The 14,464-nt window shown below is 38.5% G+C and overlaps 1 protein-coding gene across 2 annotated transcripts in view; it reads right to left on the reverse strand.

Annotated features, from left to right (window-relative positions):
• MARCHF1 (membrane associated ring-CH-type finger 1) overlaps positions 1 to 14,464 on the reverse strand; it is a 249,081-nt gene that overhangs the window by 78,189 nt on the left and 156,428 nt on the right. For both annotated transcript variants that reach the window (XM_050946500.1, XM_050946499.1), the window contains exon 3: positions 10,705 to 10,755. In XM_050946500.1, coding sequence (XP_050802457.1) covers positions 10,705 to 10,755 — 51 coding nt within the window. The remainder of the gene's footprint in view (positions 1 to 10,704; positions 10,756 to 14,464) is intronic.

Raw genomic sequence — 14,464 nt, forward strand, 5'->3', positions numbered from 1 at the left:
TGCCGGTCTTGCTCCTGTGGTAAAAGACTAGATATTTTATTTATTTAGATTTAAATAAAGGCACTTAAAAGACTGTCTATCCCAGGAACTATCCGACCTTCCCAAGAGTTAAAAATACTGTCCCAATTCCCCCCCACCCCCGCATAATTAAAAGAGTAGCACATTTGCCTACACACATACAAGTTTCAGGCAGAAAAAAATATATATGAATCAAATCTGGATATCTCCACCCCTCACAGTCCCAATTGTTTTCTATTTTCTTATTCTTACGTATTGGCAATATGGTAGTGCCTGGGGGCCATAATCGGGACTCCACTGTGCTTGGCACTGTACACACGACATAAAAAGACAGTCCCTGCCCCTAACAGTTTACAGTCTATTATTGCAAAGCTCTGGGAAAAGCACACTCATTGCCACTCATTGCCAGCAAAGCAGGTCTAACTAACCCTTCCTTCCTCCTCACTCCTAACCCAACAAGCATCCACATGTTGTAAAAACAAGCACACTTTTGGTCTTGCCTTACAAAGAGGATTCAAAAGACAACACAGTAAAACAGATTTCATGTCCCCCCTCCCGCCCTTTAAAGTGTCCTCTTACTACAGAAACTAAGGAACATATCTTGACGGACAATTAAATCAGTGTAAGGGGTGAAGAGTTACAGTAGTTGCCCATGCTTCCTAACTGTGGCATCTGCAAAAGGCTTATTATGAGTGCTGTGTCTTCATTAATTAACAAAAAAGTGATGAAATCCTGGGCCCATTGAAGTCAATAGCAAAAACTCCCATCATCTTTCATGGGGCCAAGATTTCTCCCCATGTCCTTTTTATGAAGAGAAAGCTAACAGAGATCAAGCTGCAAAATACTAGGGTTTACTCAATCATCAACACTGAAGTAAAGCTACTGCTTTGCCTTGTGTGCACTTGGATTTCACAATGAGACAGTTTTTTCATGTTAGCTCTCTCACAGAAAAGGACATACTATTTGTACTAGTGAAAACTTACCAAATGTGAAAGATGGCAATTTTCTGCAAAATCCTGGACAAACCTTATTAAGTTTAATCCCTTTGGGATCCATTGTATTAAATATGCAATTGTTTATGTATTATTGGATGTAAATTTTATTGAAGGGGGTGTGTGCTAATGTAATTCCTTTGGTTATCAGCTCTTTCAAGCTTCATTCTGTGGAGGGGGCCCATTGTCTGGCTGATTACCTATTCATGGTCTCTTCAAAGATCCAAGCATTATCCAAGGATTATCTAAAGACCAGCAGAGAAAGAAAGGACATTGGGATAAACAACCTGAGTTTAAACTGACTCTTTACCTCTTCTCTGGATCCAGGAAACAGACAGGACCTCCAGTCTACAGAGGGTCCCAGTGCTAAAGGAACAACTGGAAGGACTCTGGTCAACTGCAGCCCCATATGATTGGGTTCTTGTTCAGCACAAAGGGGTGTGATGAACTTTAAACTACAGGAAAACCCCTGGTTGTGGGCTGAACGACTACTCCTTCTGGAGTTGGGGAGTGATCTCTAGTAAGCTATCACATGTATAGGTTCTTTAATTGTTTGAAACTATATTCTCTGTCGTGCTTTTTCCTTAAGAATAAAATAGGCTTGCTTAGACGGAGTTGTATGGTAACTTACATCTGTGGGCAATTATACTGTTTTTAGTCTCTGAAGAGAAGGCAAAATAAGCCTGTTTAGATAATCTATATTTTACTGGGAACAACACAATGAAGGCAGGGAACTGTTCAGCCTGGAACTACAGGCAGGAGAGAGACATGTCTCCACCCAAGAGAGGCAACAGTCACGGTTGCTAGAAGCCTGGACCTGTGAAGGGAAATGCAGATGTAGTTGCCCTCAACTGTGAGGTCCTATAAGGCTATATTTCCAGTAGCAGTTAGAAACTGTTGTGTCATCTGGGTATAATTAGCTTCTGAGTTTGTTTCTTTGCTTCAATGTCTTGATATCCTGCTCAAGTGCTTGGTGTCTGAAGTTCTATGGAACTAGACTAATGTGAAATTCTTCCTCACCAGTTTGTTTCTACATTTTCAGTTAAACTAATGAAATGAATTTTTATCTCTGCATAAACTGAGTTACGTTTTTAAACGCACCTCCAGAGTCCTAGTGACTATTACTACAAACATTGCTAATCTTCTCCCCTCTAATTTTCTGGGTCCTTACATCACAAATACCTGATTAATTACCTTTGTGATGGAGCATATCTACAGTGTTCTTGACAATGCAGCATAATCTTTCATCAAGAGTCTGCAAAATGAACTAATAGAGTACGCAATAGTCCAAAACAAAGATATAAATATATGTGATTCTGTGAGAGAGAGAGATGAGAGTGAGATAAAGAAGGGTAAAAATGTACAATTATTTAAAATGAAACTAGCTACTGCCATATTAAAAAAAATAAAGTTGACCTTTTGTGTAAGTAACATGGACAGAAAAGCTATCAGAAAAGACCTTATCAAATATGTTGCAGTGAAAGACACCACAGAGCACAGGGTAACAATGAAATTTGACTAGAGCCTAAAAATTCTTGACTAATGCTTTGTTAAAGTGGTGAAAATTCTTTTGCACATTGTCACATTAAAATTTTCAACATATTTCTCATTATTTTACATTCCTGAAATTCTACTTCCCTATGAAATCTGTTGAAATCACTGTTTTAACATAAAGACACGCAAAAATATGAATTTTGAAATGTCTTCAAGGCAAAATCCCCAATACTCAAAGTTGGCCACTTTTCTTTGAAAAATATCCTTTAATCCTGAAAATGAGTCCATTTTCATTCATAATGGTACCAGGTTAAACAAGTCACATAACTGGGCAAATACTTAGTGAAATTATGAAAAGATTCATATTCAAAATAAAATGTTCATAAACTCACTTAAGAATATTTTCCCTTTTTTCCCTCCTCTCAAATATTTCATTAAACTGTAGACTTGATTTTAACCTGAGTAATCTAGTTGGACTCACATGCTATAGACCCTGTGATAGCAACAGATGTGCTTAAAATGAAAAAAAGGCAATATTCCTATAAGTATATCTATTAGATTATGTGCAATTCTTTGTTTGAACTTGAACATTACTTGCAAAGGAAGTCAGATAGCTACAGTTGGTGCCTGCTGTGAATGACCTAATGATTCTTCTCTATTCAGCCATTAAATGTCCGCAAGCTGTAATGAGAGTCAGACAGAAATACAAGTAGTGCACTGAAACTCATTTCAGTGAGACAAAAGGGGTTGAGCATCTTTATGCATGACTGATTTTCAAGGAGTTCCCTTACCTGAGATGACAGATAATGGAAAAATAAAAAAACAACTTTAATTTTAGCCTTTCCTTCTTTATCCATGCAGATGACCAGTGGTAGTGAATATCTGGCAACTCTAACAGTGCACAGAAAAATCTAGAGTACTACTAAGCCTCCTTCAGAAGTGCTACAGAAATTAAACACAATCATTTCACTATTTGGTCATGGTTAAAAAGACCATCAACCAATTGGAATAGTTCTCGTCTACATCTGTGGCTGCGTGTAGGGTACATGGACACCAGAGTGAAAAGCAGGCTGCAACCACACTGCAGTGTGTAACTACACATGACAGTTAAAGACTCTGGTGGAGGGGAGGGAGGAGGTGGCAAGGAAAGCAGGGTGCTTGCTCCCAGCAGCATGAGGAAAGTACCCAGAAGTGGGTCTAATTTTCCCCTGAGAGTGGCTGTGCAGGGGAAGAGCAACTCCTGTTCCTCCTCAGAGCGGCAGGGACTAGCAGTTAGGAGCCTCTAGGCTGGAGGGCTCTCAGCAGCACAGGGGAGGTCAGACTCACTACAACCTCCAGAAACCTCCTGCAGCTGCAGGAAGCTCCAGAGGTGCTGCCTTCAGAGCCCATCTGTGAAGGCAGCACATAAGTGAGTGTGGCAATCCATCGACCTCCCAACAACGGCTTTATGACCTCTCCACAACCCCCTTTTGGGTCAGGTCAAGGGATGTAAAATACTAAAAATGGTTAACTGGTAAACATTAGTCTTGCCGGTTAACCAGCCCTGACTGTTAACCCCCAGGCACGTGGGCCAGCCGGCCAGAACAGCCCCAGGCCACGTGGGCTAGCCAAAGCAGCCCCAGCCCCTCTCCCTTTAATTTGTTAACCAATTAAACAACACAATTTTAATTATTTAAACAGTTAACTTTTTTTAACGGATATTTACATCCCTAGTCAAGACCCTCCATGGTTCCAACACCCTGAAATTTTGGATGTAAACATGTGAAAATGTGAACTTGACTAATTTTCAAATCCTATGGCCAAGAAATTGACCAGAATGGACATTACATTTGATAGAGGAAGTACCTAGGAATGGCCTGCCACTGGAGCTACTGCTGAAAGGAACTTCTCCAGAAACCCAAACAGACAAGGCAGAGAAGAAGGGAGTCCTTGAGGGCTAAGGCTCTAAGAAAAGAACCAGGTAACCTTGTTATGGTGTATGAGGCTGATCTCAGGAAGAGACGACTATTCTTGCACAGACTTTGCAATAAGAGACGTCAATGAGTGGGAGAGTCTCTTATAAGATGACTCAATTACAGGAACCATCCCAGCTGAAGATAGTTTCCTAGGATTCCTTGAGAAGCATGGCAGGATAAAACTTGGTCCGAAAGGAGAAGGGCACTAGAAGATAGGCCAAATCTATTACAGTTGCAACAAGTGAACTAACATGCCCAATGGATTTTCCCTGAAATGAACCACAATTGAAAACAGGCATCAATACTGTGCAAACCTACAGACTGAAACTGGAGGATTACGGCAAACAGACAACATTAGTTCCATGCACAGATTATCCTCTACTTAATTTTTAATAAATCTTTTGCAAAAATCAGACCCTCTCCCATTGTTTGCCCTAATGCTTAAGTGTTTGAGGTCAAAATGTTAGTGCCAACTGTTACACATTCATGATTAATTTCTGTCAGAAAGGATAACAAACAACAGTCATGAAGAGTATGAAATGTGGGTGACCATATGAAATGGAAATATTAACGATGAGCTGCCTTCTAAGCCTAGGATGGTATTTCTTCCTCTCCGGACTGAGTGCACCAAGTGATGTGAAGATTACTTCACAATTTTAAAATAAGCTCCATGGCTACATCCAGAGCACTCCTTGGCAGATTTACAAAAATCAGTATGGAAAGAAAACAGATGGATGAGCAAAATGGTTAGGAGAAAATAAGAATGGCTTTTTCCTCTCCAATTCCCTCCCTCAAAACCCAAAATACAATTTTCATCTTTGAAACACAGTGAGGTATTTCCATAGGTTTGATTAAAAATATTGTAATAAAAAGATTACTTACCTATTTCTCGATCTAATGATAGTACTTACTAGCCTGGGCTGGGAAATGCCAAAATAAAATGCTGGGACTTGGCTCCTAAATGGATAAAAGACAAGCTGCTCTTCTCAATGACCTCAGATAGAGTTCCACCAGTGTTTCTCTCCTGAAGTCTAGCCAGCATTGCACACATCATCATTCCTCAACTGAACACAAAAAGGTCTTCTACATCTTTCTGTCCCCCCTCAACAGTTTCTTTGTTTAAATCTCAGTGGCTGTGGTTTACTTTGGGGAGACAATAGGAAAAAAAATAACTCCTTGGACTCTCTAGTAAGCCTGCCACAAAGATGCCTATTGTGGTAAGTAGTTTTGTGCTTGGAACTGGACCTTCATATCGTATGGAGAACAATGAATAGATGGGAGAAACCAAAATCTGACAGCAACATGAGCTAGATTTGAACAGAGAGCCACAAGGTTAAAGATCCCACATTCTATAAAGGGAGTTTCACCTGAGTAAGGACTGCTGGACGTGGCCTGCAGTGACTGGTTTAAATGTTGAGGGTTATGCTCTACACTGAAAGACTAGAGACTTTCTTGTTTCAAAATGAATGTTCATAATAAGTAGAACAGCGCTTGTAACTTTCATCAGATCTCTCGCTGAAGTTATAAAAGAAGCAGAAAGTTAAACAGTTCGGGCCAGATCTACAGTATACATCAGAGTAGATTTATTCAACTCAGTGGAGCTATCCCAATTTACACTGGCTGAGTATCTGGCCCTTCATTTCACACCCACAGTGGGCTTTTGTTCCCCATTTCTGATTGTGGGATATTCATGACATGGAAAACTTACTAATATGAGCAAAGGAGGAAACTGAACAGCATTTTGCTATTTGGTATCCTTTTATTAAACAAAATAAATCTCTTTACTCCCTATGCAACATTTATTACATTGAACCGTTTCAGGACTACTAAATGTCACTCATTGTGCAGAACACTCAGGCATTTGGCAGCCCTTTATGCATCCCCACCAGCTGGAACCTCACATATCTGGCTGGGCTGATGGAGGAGATGTAACTCCTTTTTCGGCTGCCACAGACTATTGTGGTGTCTGCATTTCAGGCATCCTCATTAACTCTCCTTCTGTGAATGCCAGATTAGCACAGAGCTCCAGGGTGGGGAAATGGTGGAAGTGATGCAGCAGCAGCAGCTGCTGCTAGTATGGAGGGGAAGGCTACTGGACCAAGGTGGAGCTGGAATGGAGGACTGAGTGGAAGGATGTAGAGTCTTAAAAGGTGGCAGGCTTCGAATGGAAAGTGGAAAAAGTGGGTGAGACTACCTCAGTCCCCTCTTGCACCCAACAACCCTCAGGGTCCACTACTATTTCTGGCTCATAGCAAAAGTCCCACCTAGTACAGCAGTATGTTGTTGGGCAAGCATTTGGGTGAAGTTTTGCCTTGCTGCTGTCCTCAAGTTAATCATATTGCTTCATTCACTAGGTCTGTAAATTATCACTTTTCACCAGCAATAAATCTACATCATTTTCTAAGGTGACCTTTAGAGCCAAGTGCATATTACATTTATTGACTCTGTTCCCAATAACTATTTTATTATCAACCACTCATAAATTGCCACTTTTGTTGTTTTAATTTATGTATAAACCATGAATTGCCACAAGTACAAAAATCAACTTCTAATAAATAAAACTTTTTCCTATATCTTGGTTAAAATACTTCAGTGAGCAAATTCTTATTGGGGATTCATATATAAATAAAGCAAAATATGTATATACTCAGCTCATTTTAGAATATTTTCTGCTTATAATCCAACAGGAAATATATATATATTTTCAAAGTCCCATAACTCTCTCTGCTTCTGTCAATTTCAATTAGAATTTGGTGAATTAAAAAAAATATGGAATTGTTATTTTTAAGTACATGATTAACTAAGCTAATTATACATTCTACATAGCTACAGGCCTCAGGGTGTATGTCTATACTGCATCTGCGAGCAACTCTTCCAGCCTGAGTCTACATGCTAGCAGGTTCATGCTAGCACTCTAAAAACAGCTGTGTAAGATGGTGCTTAGACATTATGGCTTGGGCTGTAGCTCAGGCATTGAAGCCCAAACCCCACCACCCAAACCTGTGCTTCAGAGCCTGAGTGCCAGCGCAAGCTGCAGTGTGTCTACACAGCTATTTTTAGAGCATAAGCGGAACATGAACATATTTTGCCAAATGCATAATCAATACAATGAAACTAATGTACTACCAAGATGTTGCCTTTAATACACTACCCCTATGATGGAGAGTCAGAGGCTCAGCTCAGCATTCCCAGCACAATCACGATTTATTTATTTATTTATTTCATTTTATTTTTCAGTACTTTCAATGTAAAAAAACCAATTCATAGCAACTTCTAGGTAGATGCAGGTTTGAAGAAGTTATTTGATCAGTCCACAAAAAATAAAATATGATTGTGTATTTGCTAAATCTTTGATACACTGAATCTCAAGTAGGGTCTGATCGAAAATCTATTGATGTCAACAAGAATCTTTCCATTGGGCGTTGGGTCAGACCCATAGGATATAGGTACCCCCTCCTTTCCCCTCCAGCCATTTCTACAGAAATACTAGACAGAAACCTGTAGAATAAAAGCAACATACTTTGATATTGTATTTCATATCACTAGATAAAGACTTAACGTCTGGTCCTGCACCAATGAAGTCAGTGGGAACTTTGCAATTGACTTTGATGGGTGCAGAAACATTTTTAATGAGAATAGTCCTGTTTTTTTTAATTTTGCTCTAGGAAAAAAATATGCTGTACAACTATGCTGTTTTGGGAATCATTTAAATTAGATCAGGTTTTGTACCACATTATATTAATCTAAAGCCATGTATTTTCTTCTTAAGAAACATTTTCTGGAGCAGAAAATTAATTGGAAACATTGAATCTCCGGTCAAGTATTCTCCAGCATATTCCCTATTAGTGGAATATATAATATAGCTGGTCAAATGGAATGATATCATGCTACAGATAAGCAGGAGACAGCTTAAGAAAGGGCAATAATTTTGCATTGCAATAGCTAATTTGTAAGCTGTGCACATCATATTTAAAGAGCATCATCCAGAAAAACCGATCTCCACAGATTTCACTGTAAGAGAAATGTTAGTAGTTGATATGTTCTGCCTTAACACACACTGAATATATTCCTAAAGTCCCTTACTGATTATTTATGAACCGCTGATGCTGTGGTTTTGTCATAATTTAAAAGTAATTAGTGTACTTTGACATTGTTAGAAAAACAGACAACTATGTATTGTAAATAATCACAGATTTAGGTATTGTAACTAACCAGGTTCAAAATTAAGGAGGCACTGAGCCACAATCTCTGGATCCTCCCAAAGTCTGGGAGTATTAGGGTTTTGAGTTTAGTTCAGCATGTAGTAGAGTGAAGTCAGATTCAAAACTTTCCCAAAAGTTCAAGAGTCTTTCCATCTGGGATATCAGTTTGGGCCCATCTATAATAACACTATTAATATTCACACACATAACATTATGCTTGCATAATATTAAGAATTTGTCAAAAATTAAAAAGTGAGGAATTCAGAGTTAGGACCAAACATGCCTAATTGTAATCTCACTGCCAGAACTAAGAGCATCTGTTATTTAGTTCAGTCTCCTGTCATGAGAGGTACCTGAGCTCATTCTTCTTATTAATTATTATTAATACTTTGTACTTCTATAGCCCCTTTCATCTGAGGATCTCAAAGCATATTACAAGTATTAATTAAGCCTCTCAGAACCCTTTCTACAATTCAACACCGGTCCTTTTCTTTTAGCCAATGATATGAGATAAAAGCATGACAGACTAAGTTAATACTTAGAGTTTGAGGCTCAATTTTGAATTTCCTGGCTTTTGTTGGTTGGTATCTCACAACATTCAAGTTATTAAACCAATGTTTTTTATCTGTAATTTTTTGTGTTATATGAGACCTTAAAACATAACAAAAAGGTGCCATGGAAGCAGATGAGAAGAGATACAAAATATTATGCTGTTCTTTGAGCTGATACCTACATACATAATTTGGACAGAGTGATGGTGTATTTATTAATACTTTAAGGGGTAGATCCAGATTTTGATCTCAGTTACAGCAATGTAAATCACAAAGAAATTTGATTACATCAGTTGAGTTCCCTCAGCTTTACATCAGAATAAATTATATCAAATGTAAATCCAATATTTAATAGACAATTCTAGTTCCTTCCGATGGACACACAGACAGGTAAATATGCATTTTGCTACTGGCACTATATTAATTCTGATACTGTATAATGTGTACCCAATACACTGTTAGGGCTCTCACCGGGTAAGTACAGATATTGATAATTATACATTGTAATGTAACATACTAATTACTTTATTCTTTCCTGTAAATCTTAATTAAACTCACTAAAAGAGGAATTTGACATCATAGAGTCATTACAAAAAATCCTGAAAGAAACAAAAGACTATATCATACTATACACTACAGTGTTTTTATCAAAGCCATAGGTTTTGTTATACAAGAGCAGAAAACCTTTTTAGCCTTTGAACTGCTGTCATGTAACTTAAAAATTACTAGAGTGAGCATTTTCAAATCAAATGTTGCTATGGGGATAAAACCATTTATTGCAGGGTCCAGTGCACCGTATATTTTTGTTAGAGAAGGGCTGAAGACAGTGTTCAGATCTGGAACAGGTATAGGATGGGGTTTGAAATTAGATTATGGCTAGTATTTGGATTTGTCTTCTATCATGCCAAAACTTTTGGAACTGCTCTCATGAGATTTCAGTTTTTAACTCTGTTTTCTGCCATTTTGGACTTGACATTTCAGCCACATTTGAACCAAAACCATAAGAGTTGCTTAAATACATGGATCCAAGTCTGAAACAGACACACTCTTACTGCCCCCAAGAAACTGAAAGGGATCTGAGATTCTACCACTGGCCCATTTCTGGTGTAAATTTACTAGTTGTAAATCCCTGTAGATGGGAATCCTATAGCAAAGGCTGATACAATCATAACTGCAACATATTGAACACTATGGTGCCATCATTCTAGAACTGTGTAAGAAATAATTCCGCCTTAGACCAAAGATGAGAGCATATTTCCCAAAGGTATTCTACAGAGTGTGGAAAAAAGATTGTTATGTATTTTAACATGCTTTACATTGTAATGAAAGCACGGCAGCCTAAAATTACAAACTGGTGAATACAAAGAAAACTGGGTGAATACTTCAGAATAAGGATATCTGGGTAGTGGAATAAAGTACTGCATTACACTTAATAAATTGATGTGACTTGGAATTCTATATAAAAGTAAATAAGTTAACATATTCCACTTACCTTTGAAATGTTACTTGATCGACTTGTAGAGCGCCCTGGGGATTTGTCATTCTGGAAAACAAAATTGGACAAATTACTGAATTAGGTGTAACTCAGACTCTACGAGCTCAGACTGAGAAGAAACTGAACTCTTTAATTTTGACTGTGAACATACTGAGTTCTGTGCATAAACTTGTGTGTTAGTCCACACATTGTATATTCTCCAGCAGCTCAACAACTGGCTGCCAAAATTGGTCATACTGTGCATGCTAATAAAAACAGACCATAAAATAGAGTGGAGAAATTAATTTGAATTCTGAATTGCTGTTCAGTCTGGTCTCTTTGTTTGTTTTTCCATGAATATTTGAGTGCAGAGGTTTGAATATACATTAATGTTGGGAAGTGCTTGGTGTGAACACTCCTATCCACTTGTAAACAAAGATACGTTGTGCACAAATATAGGCATTCAATATTCCCACTGATCTCTGTTTATGAAATTTCAATCATCCATTTACGGAGAAGAAGTGGCAACAACATGTAGCTTAAGTGACCAATCACACACTGTGAACAACAAATTATGACTCGTCAGAGACAGTCACAGTAAATAGCTCACAAATACTATATATGCTTAAATATACTAGCATAAAGTGTTTGTTGAATGATTACTAATAAATCAAATTGGATTTGCAGACAATTCACAGAAAAAGGGCTACATTGGTTCAATTAACTGTTCAGCAATAATACTTTTGCCACTCTTGTATCAGCTTAACTTAGTCTGATAAAAGATGCCTTCTCAAATCTGGATCTCCTTTTTCTAAGAATTTTATTTTGAAGCATAGAGCTCATCCATTCACTGCACCTACTATTTTACTGTTGTATGTTGGAGACAGTAATGTTTTTATGAAGTTAATACAAAATCAATATTGCTGTTGCAGTTACAGTTTGTGCATCACCTTAATAAAAAGCTTGGGAACTGCTGAGATAACAGATGCTCCTTTAGCTCAAGTGATTTCGTCAGGGCTGGCACTTCCATTTAGGTGACTTAGGCGGTTGCCTAGGGCACCAGGATTTGGGAGGGCGGCAGACTGCTCTGGTGGACCTCCCGCAGGCATGCCTGCGGAGGGTCCGCTGGTCCCACAGCTCTGGTGGAGCATCTGGAGACATGCCTGCGGCAGGTCCACCGGAGCTGCAGGAACAGCGGACCGTCCACAGGGACGCCTGTGGGAGGTCCACCAGAGCCACGGGGCTGGTGAGCCAGCCCTGCGCCTAGGGCGCCAAAAACCCTGGCGCCGCTCCTGGATTTAGTTTTGTGTTTTTAGCACTTAAGGTCCCGGATTCAATCCCCACTGCACTGACAATTCCCCACTGTTGGGGAGGAAGGTCTCTGTACAGGACCATAATTTCCTGCATGCCATTTAGGAGGTTTAAATGGGGTACTTTGAATGTAGCCCAGAGAGTCCATAATACATTTGGCATGATATAAAACTGATGTTTGAGACTGTATATTTTTAAAATACTTTTTCCCTAGAGTAAACACTATGAAAACCTACATGAATAGTGCCTAGTCCAAATTCAGATCTTCTGGGAAGTAATAACGACCAGAATCAATCCTGTTTCTTAGCAGTATCACACTAGCATTTGAATCCATCATCTGGGGTAATAAGAAAAGCATAGATTATGACCTCCATAAAATATGTTTTTTTCCCCACATTATATTTTTCAGGTTATATTTTCTACCCTATTTTAAAAATATACAGTCTCAAACATCAGTTTTATATCCATGCTAAATGTATTATGGACTCTATGGGCCTACGTTCAAGGTACCCCACTTAAGCTTCTAAATGGCATGCAGGAAATTATGGGCCTGTACAGATACCTTCCTCCCTGACAGTGGGGAACTGTCAGTGCAGGGGGATTGAATCCGGGACCATAAGTGCTAAACACACAAAAGTAAATCACTTGAGCTAAAGGAGCATCTGTTATCTCAGTGGTTCCCAAACTTTTTATTACGTTGACACACCAACTGTATTTGGACCCACGAACTGTAACTGCAACAGCAATATTGATTTTGCATCAACTTCACAAAAACATTACTGTCTCCAATGTACAACAGTGAAATAGTAGGTGCAGTGAAACCAAAATCAGTCACTAATTAAAAACACAAAAGAAAAGACCCTCCTGCTAAATTATGTGCTTCCATACTGCTAGCACTGTACATAATTAAGATGATGATGACCTCAAGTGGCTTTGCAAAACCTTTCAATTCTTGAGGCAATTTTGGAGAGGCAAAGTCTGAAATAATTTTCAACAAGAAACTTGTTGCATTGTTTGGTCTTTATTGCTGTCAGCATAGAAAAGCTGTTTTTCATGCAGGTAGGTGGTGCAAAATGGTAAAAGCTTCTTCTGACAATGCAGGGTACTCACATTTAATCCCCAGACAAGGTTTCCAATGACTGGGAAGGAAATCTCATCTTCAGAAAACTAATGCATGAGAATTAAATGAACTCACTCTTTTCTTTGCTCTCCAGAGAATGCAGATTTTCTGAGTTTACTGTAAATTGGGCCCCCAATCCAGTCAGATTCCAATTTGGGTAAGTAACATGAATATTTTTGGTGAAGTACTGATAAGTGTGTTTTGTTTCATGCTGTCAAACATGTTGTCAGTGCCACTGAGATATTCCGAAAGAAGTGGAGATGTCAGTTACTTCATTCTCAATTAGAATTTAACAAATGTGAAGTTTTCTCTGGAAAACTTTCAATTTGTCTTGCAAAAATAGAATATTGGTATTGCTACCCAGCAAAGATAAATTAAGAGCATACAATGCATTAAAGATATCCGCAGGATCTGGCAATCCAAGCACCATTTCTGAAGCAATCTGCCAAATCAGAGTTAACTCCTGACAGAAACGACAGCAGTTTGTTTCTAAGTTTTAGAACACATTTCAAAACTTTTCCATGAGACAACCAGCACATTTGTGAATGAAGCAGGCAATATCATCAGTTGTGCCCATCTCAGAACACAAATAGCAAGTAAACATGAATTCAAGTGTCTTGCTTTGACAAAGTTTACTATTGTAATGGCACTATTGAGAACTTCATGCTATTCTGCATCCATTTGTTTTGTTTCCAGTGCTTCACGGTGGATGATGCAATTCACTGCTTTAGCATTCAGTACAGCTTCTTTAGTGTGTTTCATAGTGGCAGCTACGTCTGTACAAATGCCCACACAGTTTTTCCTATTTACATTGTTGGTGATTATAAATTCATTTAGTGGTTAAAAAATTTCCTCCCTTATTGCATGACTTGGAATTTTTCTGAATGAAAGCATTTTTTTTTCCATTAAAGTCCCTCTCTCACACAAACCACACAAATGCTGCTACTTGGCTTTTTGAGCCATGTTAGTTGACTCATCCAATTATAGTGTGCACGTATCCCTAGCCTTAATTTCTCAAAGGCCTGTATTTTTATATCAGAAGCTATATCTTAAATTCTTCTGTGTGCAGAGTTGTCAGGCAGCGGGATAGTTTCCAGTTTTCAGGGAGCTTCAATACCCATCATGACTTCACAGGTCAATAGCTGCTTGAAGCAGAAGTTGTTTTCCAGTCAAGCGACATGTTTTATTTTTCATTATCCTCGATGATCTGAGACAGGATGCCCCCAATGGTGCTTCTGAAACTGTTGCACCTTTACATAAGCAACTTTGTTGTTGCATTTTTTTCTTGCTGTTTATCCATAAAAAGGAATTTACCAGTTTTTCAACTAAATAAGGATATCTGGTGTT

This window comes from Gopherus flavomarginatus, chromosome 3, assembly GCF_025201925.1.
Source record: "Gopherus flavomarginatus isolate rGopFla2 chromosome 3, rGopFla2.mat.asm, whole genome shotgun sequence".
In the NCBI taxonomy this organism is placed as follows: domain Eukaryota; kingdom Metazoa; phylum Chordata; order Testudines; family Testudinidae; genus Gopherus; species Gopherus flavomarginatus.